We start from the raw sequence: 7,996 nt of genomic DNA on the forward strand, positions 1-7,996 counted from the left end.
GTGTCAGGTCATGTTGGGAGGGAAGGAAGTGATTCAGGCCTCTGTCACAATCCACAGGAAACGGTAGGTGCTCATGTGTGTCTCGCTGTTGAGCATGAGATTAACGGCAGCGAGCCAGACAGGCGCTGCTGGGCCGTACCAGCCTCCTCCCTCTTATAAAAAGGATTGACCCCGTGAACCGCGGCCTAATGTAGACCAGCAGGCCTCGATTTAGAAAGAGAGTGTGTGTGTGTGTGTGTGTGTACACTCAGAGGCTTTAACGATCTCCTAAAGAGATTTATTCTTTTGTTTAAATGGATAAATAAAAATAGAATCCAGGACAACTTCATTACACTTTCAACGTGTTTATTACAAACATGTACAGCTTCGTCTCGATCATAAAAATCAAAGTCAGAAAGCAGCTTGAAACGTGAGGTAATATCATTTCACAGGTCAGACATGATCACAACCATTTCACTGACATTAAAAACACAGAAACTTGAGATTAACAGGCTTCCAAAAACCCATCTGTACACTCTTTTTTTTTTTCCCAAAGCACCATGTGAATGCAGTATGTAGGACAGTCCCCAAGCAGTAGTATCGATTTATCAAAGTCCACAGCAGCAGTTGGTTGTCTGTGTGTGTGTGTGTGTGTCTGTGGCCTCAGCCATCCTTCCCCTCTCAGTGTTCTCAGAGTCTCATATCTGGGTACAAAGGCAGGAAATTCCCTGAAGTTCTGGTTTTTGCGTGTCTGGGTGCTGGTCTGCGGGCCAGCGTTCACCACTTCACTCCTCAACGCTGACTGACTCACAACCCCTCTCAGTGCTGATTCACGCATACACACTCTTTGAGTCAGCAGCAGTCACTTGTTTGGACTCATTTAACTCGAGGTGAATCACCAGGAAACAAAAAAGCAACGCGACCAGTTCCTCTTTAGTGTCTTCCTCAAACTTTCCAGCCTGTAAGTCCCTTTGGCCTGTTTCTTCTACTTCTTCCTCCTCGCTTGTTGTTCTCTCCGGAGGGGCTTTACCAGCCCAGCAGGCACACCGAGATTGACCGGAGAGCTCGCACCATGGCCCCGGTAATCCCTCTGTCCCAGGATTGCTGATGTAGGTCAGCTCCTTGGTGCGCAAAGGGATCAGACCCTCATAGGTTAACAGGAGTTGAGAATCACTCCGCTCGCAAAGTCCCATTGGAGGCTATTTTCTCCCTCCATCTGTTCAGAAGGCAGGTATAACCCGATTTAGTGACAAAGTAGTCAGGGACTCCCCTGCCCCAGCGCGACAGCTGCCCAGTACGGCCGCATACCTCTCTTCCCCGGGCTCCAGCCTCGCCCTCTTGCTGGGAAGGAAGTCAGGCGCCGCCGACGCCTTGCCCCGGCGTTTCCTGGACTGCCTCGCCGGGCTCAAGTTCTCTTTGTCCTCTGCGATCTCGCTATCACACTCGTCCTCCGTATCATCCGGCTCCTCTGGCGCCATCTCGGCAGAGTTCAATGCCGGCTGGGGCTCGGGCTCAGGCTCCGGCAGCCGGGTTTGTTCCCCTGGGCTGGAGCCGGTGTCCATGGGCTCCTCCGGCGCCGACTGCGCGCCGCTCAGCAATTCGCTCTCCCGGGAAGAGTGATAGATGTCCCGGGCGGACCTCATGACCAGGGAGAGCAGGAGGCTCCGGTGGAGCCTCAGCCCCCCTCTCTGGGTCCTGGAGGCATACAGCTTGCTTATCGACACCGCCAGGATCCGCCTGGCTTCGACGTTCACTTCCATTGCTGTTGCTGTGGCACTCATTGTCTTTTTATGCGTAATTGCGCACGATTGTTTTTGGCACTTTCACCAAAGGCGGCAGGTTTTTTTTTTCTTTCTCCCCCCTGTCCTGAGTTTAACTTAAGTTTCTAGTTTGAGATCTAGCTCACCCAGACTTCAGCTGGTCGCCAGTTGTTGTTCACGGAGAAATGAGAGTATGTGAGTAGCAGGGTGGCGTTTTATTTCCTCTCTGACGTAATGTGGACTTCATTCCTCAGTAAGTGACAAACAGGCGCCGCCCACACCTGCTGTAGCTGTAGCTGCAGAGCGCGCACACACACACACACGCACACATTCACACGCTCACACACACTCACACACACCATCTGTTCCGTCTACCGTTTATTTTCTCACACTTAATCTCCTTTATATTTTAAATTTCTGCTTCTTCTGCTGCTGCGAGTCATTTCTCGTTACTGTTGTCCACCGAGTCTCGTTTATCTTTTATTTTCTCTTCCTCATTTTCGTTTCCTGTCAGAAAAACGAGTTGAAGACGCCAGTTTTGCTTTCTTTTTTTATGTTTCTTTATTTTTAATTAACATATTATCATATTAATATATATTAATATTCATAGATAAACCAGTTTTATTAAAAAATACATACGAATACGTAAAGTTTAAAACAAAGAAACACATTTATATAGTTATTTATATAAAATACTAGTAAGGATTCAGCTGAATAAAAGATTTTGTATGTTTTTCTTTTATTTTTTATTTTGTTTGTTTTGATATTCAACCCTCTCTTTGTTTGAGGAAGTGTTTTAGTGGAGAGCATTTTAAAGAGAGCGAAATATGAAACCAGTTCAGCAGCGTGAGATTATGACAGTCAGTGTTTACAGTATGGTAAAAAAAAAAAAAAAAAAAAGCCCCAACCAGTAGTTCGCAGAATTTACGTAGGAGAAGGAAACGCGTCTTGTCCCGTTTCTCATGAGTTAGCTCCTCCCCCCTTTTTACCCTCGTCCACACACACACACATATAAACACACGTATGCAACGTCATTCACTCACACGCTCCAGCTTCCTCCATATATGGCTCATCCGGTAGTAAAAGGCCCCTGAGGACGCGCACAGTGGAAAACTATGTCGGGAACGCGCAACCGCAACCCCGTCCCCCCCTTCTCTCTCTCTCTCTCTCTCTCTCTCTCTCTCTGTGTGAGCTCGGGCTCGAGGAAGCGCACAGCGGCGGTGGCGTCATCTGTTCTCCATATATGGAGTTGTCACCGGTGTAAATAACGTTACTAAGCAGCGGCACGGCTGAGGTCAAACAGCAGCGGCGGAGGCAGGAGTCTGCCAGTCTCTTTGCACGGTGATGGTGCTTTCAAGTCCCGCTGGGAATATATTAATCTAAATGAAATGCAAGAAAAAAAAAGAAAAAAGGCTGCAAAAGGCTCTTTCCGTGAATTGAACCAAAGTATATAAGACTCAGACATTAGACTTTATTGATCCACAAAGGGACAAAAGTGGAAGTTTAAAGTGACATTTGTGCAAAAACAACTGCAAAATAAACTTAAATATAAGTAAAAATCTAGTAAAATAAAATGGTATACGCAAAAAAAAGTGCAGAATTTGCATATGAACAAATGTGCAAGAAATAGAGGGAACAGAGCTCAATTCAATTCAAGTTTTATTTATATAGTGTCAATAACAGTACAAATTGTCTCAAGGCGCTTTACAAAATCCGGTCTGAAACCTCCAGAGCGAGCCCAAAGGCGACGGTGGCAAAGAAAAACTCCCTTTTAACAGGTAGAAACCTTGAGCAGAACCTTAAGCTCATATGGAGGGACCCATCTGCCTAAGGCCGGCCAGGTAGAGGCAGAAAAAGAGAGAGAAGAGAACAGCAGGAGAAACGAGGTAAACATCCATCTGACTACAAGCGTACATGTAGAATCTGATGGTGATACAAATACAGCACATAGCTGCTGATGTTACATGACGGTTTGAGAATGTAAGAGGAATCATGGGCAGGTTGGAAAGACTGGGCAGGTTGACGAGACCACGACAACAGATGTAGTATGGAGGTCCACAGGAAACGCACAACTCCAGGTCAGAGATGGATGAGTCCGTTGGAGAACAGTCCGGGTATAAACATGCACACTGGTCTGCGTGACATTTGCTTTGTCGTTTTTTTTTTTTCACGGTGGTTTATTGACGAGCAGGAAAAGAAAAACTGGAGATGTGCAACAATTAGCCTTAAATTTTCATCTATCCCTGTTTTTATAAGTACTGTTGTATTTAATTTGCTAGTTTTGTTTAATGTTCACTCTTCCTTGTCTTGTGCACTGTCACTGTGACTATATATTACTGCAAATTCCCCCCTCTGTGGAAAGAATTAAAGGATTACCTTAGATACAGAAAACTTCAGTTAAACTTTATTATCTTATCTTATCTTACACTGCACAAAGGGTTAGGGTTAGAGTTAGTGCCTAAAACAATACACTAGCCTACATGTCAGTGTCCACAAGGAAAATATTTTTTCTTCTGCAGGTTTTGACTTTGTACTGATCAGGCCACTGTTGTATAACCATTAATTCAACGACTCATCTGCAGCGGTTATCAGCAGCGCTGGGCGTCACGGCTCTGAAATTGTGCCACGGCGCTGTAAAACACGCAAGCCGTAACCATGGACACCACTCCCAATCACCGCATGTTTGACGTGCACATCAGACAGACACAAAAGCTGGAGCGCTGGATGCCAGCTGTCTTACCTGTGAGAATGTTTTACAGTTATGCAATTCATTTAGCATTACAGTTTAAGAGCCACAGATAATGCAGGAAGGTAATTTTAAACCTCACATTAAACGTAATTTGCTTACAAATATAATCTCGCACTTGCACCAAAATGAAAAGATATGATGAAAAAGGAAAATGATCTGTCTTGCACTTGCTCTCTCATTATGTTTAAAGGAGAGGCAGGGGACACATGAACCCATCTGTTGCTGCGCTGCATGTGTTTCCAGTTTGAATCAGACCAGCTTTGCTCCTGACACCGATGAGCGCCTCTATAAGCCGAGCGGTTCTTAAGCAAAGAAAACAAACCAAACATGACTTCACTTCAGGTCTGTGCCCGACCGGTCGCTATGGTGACAGTGTTATGTGTGGTTATACTTACGCTGCCTCTGCCTTAGGCCAACTGGGCGGTGGAAGTGTTTCTCTGTGTGTGTGTGTGTGTGTGTGTGTGTAGAGGAGAGGGTGGGGCCGGCTTTGCTTTTTCACCGTGCACTATTTCTCTCTGTAGTTTAAACAGTGGTTGGTAGGCCCTCGGAGATGACCCAGTTGCCAAAATATCACATATACAACCTGGAAAGCATGGAAACGGTTGCCACAATGAACACTGTACAATAATCATTCTTATTAAAGGCATGTGTTCAGGGGATTTCGAAGGTTTTCCGTTTGCTTTTAGTGCAAAGAAGAACAAGTAAATTAGAAGAATGTTTAATAAACTATCCTTTAAAAAAAAAATGAAATTTCTCATCTTTCAACTGATGCAATGAGTAGCTTCTCATTTCTTAAACAACCATGTTGAAAGACACAAAAGGAGAAAAGATGTTAGTCTGTTTGAGAATGGTCAAATCATTGGCATGCATCAAGCAGAGAAAACATCTAAGGAGATTATAGGAACTACTAAAACTGGGTTAAGAACTGTCCAACGCATTATTAAAAACTGCAAGGATAGTGGAGAACCATCAGGGTAAGAAGAGAGGCAGATGAAGTGATGCACCCATCATGCCTAGTGTCTACTGTACAAGCCTGTGGGGGCAGTGCTATGATCTGGGGTTGCTGCAGTTGCTCAGGTCTAGGTTCAGCAACATTATGTTGCCCAAAGAATGAGGTCAGCTGACTACCTGAATATACTGAATGACCAGGTTATTCCATTAATGGATTTTTTTCTTCCCTGATGTTCACGGGCATATTCCAAGATGACAATGTCAGGATTCATGAGGCTCAAAGTGTGAAAGAGTGGTTCAGGGAGCATGAGACATCATTTTCACACAAGGATTGGCCACCACAGAGTCCAGATCTTAACCCCATTGAGAATCTTTGGGATGTGCTGGAGAAGGCTTTGTGCAGTGGTCAGACTCTCCCATCATCAATACAAGATCTTGGTGAAAAATGAATGAAACACTGGATGGAAATAAATCTGGTGACATTGGAGAAGTTTATTGAAACAATGCCACAGCAAATACGTGCTGCAATCAAAGCTAAAGGCGAAATATTAGAGTGTGTGACCTTTTTTCTTTTGGCCAGGCAGTGTATGTGCAATTTGGGCGCATTGCTGTCTGCTGTTTAGTCCTGCAGTCTCAGCGTCGTGTTCTGTCCACTTGTCTTACTAAAGCAGTCGACAAATTAGGGATAGCTGTTATTTTCATAGCACTGATGCCTCACAGCAAGAAGGTTCTGGAGTTTGCATGTTCTCCCTGTGTCTGCGTGGGTTCTCTCCAGGTACTCCAGCTTCCTCCCACCGTCCAAAGACATGCTGGTTAGGTTAACTGGTGATTCTAAATTGGCCGTAGGTGTGAGTGTGAATGGTTGTCTGTCTCTCCCTGTGATAGACTGGTGACCTGTCCAGGGTGTACCCCGCCTTTCGCCCGATGACAGCTGGGACAGGCTCCAAAAACTGAAGCATTCTATGTAATTATCTCAGTTTGCAAATTCATGCTGCGGGCCAGATTAGACCCTCGGGCAGTTCGCTTTTGGCCGTACATTTGACACCTGTGATCAACTGTCTCATCAAATTCGATGAGCAGTCAGAAAGCAGTTTTATTCATTTATTTTTTTAAATACATAGTAAGTGATAAGCAGGTGAACTCAACGGTAAGTGGTCTAATAAATTCCAGAGGTTGTGGGAGATGAAAATAAAAAATAGAGCTAAAAAGACAGATACTGGTCTTCTCCTTGCTAGGTGGACAGAAACACAACTCTAGATGCTTAAATATTGATGCTTGCTCAGTTAGTTGCTTGAGAGAACTTTAACTCGAAACAGATTGTGTGATGAATAAATCATTTTTTGTGTTTTTCTTGAGGGAGGAAAACTGCAAAACACTCTCCGGCTGCAGCTTCTCTGAACCGATAAAGAAAAAAGTCACGTAAAGACGTCACAGCGGACTGAGCAGCAGCAGCAGCAGCAAGTTGTATTCATCTCTGTAAAAGCTATTTTCTCCCCCCATCTGTCCAGAGGGCACGTACAAACTGAATCCGAAGATGAAAGTAGGTGATCCTTACAAGGAGCACTTGAAAGCACCATAAGAGAAGGGCTATTTTTAGAGCTACTCAGCCCCCTCCCTGGTGCATGTTGACTCTGGGTCAGTCTCTTTTTGTTCTTTTGCTCCTTTTAGTGTGGTGTTTTGTTCCAGCGGAGACAATTTTCCTGCTGCATAACAGCGTTTTTAAAGGTGACTCAGATGTTCCACCTGGGTCCAGCTGATCTGGACGGGAGAGAGGCACAGCAGCGATGGAAAGAAATAACCAACTCTGAGGCTTCAAAGGAATCAGAAATGAATTATCAGATCAAGGATTTATCTTCTGCTGCTTATCTAAGACATTTTATGGTAACTTATTCAGTGGCGGTCCATGACTGTGTTGAGTTATCATCCTCCAGTATCCAGCACTATCCTCCTGAAAAACCATCCGAATAATAATAACTGCTTTGACAGGAGGTGACCAGCTTCCTCTATGGATTTGTAGAGGCAGGAAAATACATGTATCAATCACTGGATTGCAGTTTTCCAAGGTTTAATATTCTCCAAAACCAAACACAGCTATAGGCGAGTCCCTGACAAACAAACAAAACAATAAAAATCTCAACGTTTGTCGTATAGTGAGTTTTGAGAAATCTATCATTTGTTAATACACCGGCTTAGATGTTACAATCCCTTGCGCCAAGATCCCAGGCAAAACACCCATTTAGAGGCCACGTAGCAGCCAGCTGGCCATCTACCAACCAACAAGAAGATATCAGACAACGGCAGCATGCATTTCAAACCTAAATAAATGCTGCCGGCTTGAATGGCCCCACTAAGCAGCTAAACAGACAAAGAAATATAGCTACCAGCTAACATGAAGACATCAGATACCTGGCCTAGTCAACAAGTGGAACTCAATGGGGGATAGTACTAGCATATCATAACAAAATATTGGTGAAATGAACAAGTTTCGATGCAGATAATGCTTTATTTTAAGGCTGCATTTCGGTGCCCCATTCACTCCCACTATATGGATGTACAC

At 44.4% G+C, this 7,996-nt stretch overlaps 1 protein-coding gene across 1 annotated transcript; it reads right to left on the reverse strand.

The window, feature by feature from the left end:
- Nucleotides 1-304: 304 nt before the first annotated feature.
- ier2b (immediate early response 2b) lies at nucleotides 305-2,062 on the reverse strand. The gene has a single exon (XM_084570042.1). The coding sequence runs from the start codon at nucleotides 1,758-1,760 to the stop codon at nucleotides 1,200-1,202; it is 561 nt and encodes a 186-aa protein (XP_084426168.1). The 5' UTR covers nucleotides 1,761-2,062; the 3' UTR covers nucleotides 305-1,199.
- Between the last annotated feature and the right edge of the window lie 5,934 nt (nucleotides 2,063-7,996).

This window comes from Chelon labrosus, assembly GCF_963514085.1.
Source record: "Chelon labrosus genome assembly, chromosome: 2".
Taxonomy (NCBI): Eukaryota; Metazoa; Chordata; class Actinopteri; order Mugiliformes; family Mugilidae; genus Chelon; species Chelon labrosus.

Excerpts from the sequence above, each read along its gene's own strand:
- ier2b (XM_084570042.1), bottom strand. The coding sequence starts at position 1,760 with ATGAGTGCCACAGCAACAGCAATGGAAGTGAACGTCGAAGCCAGGCGG.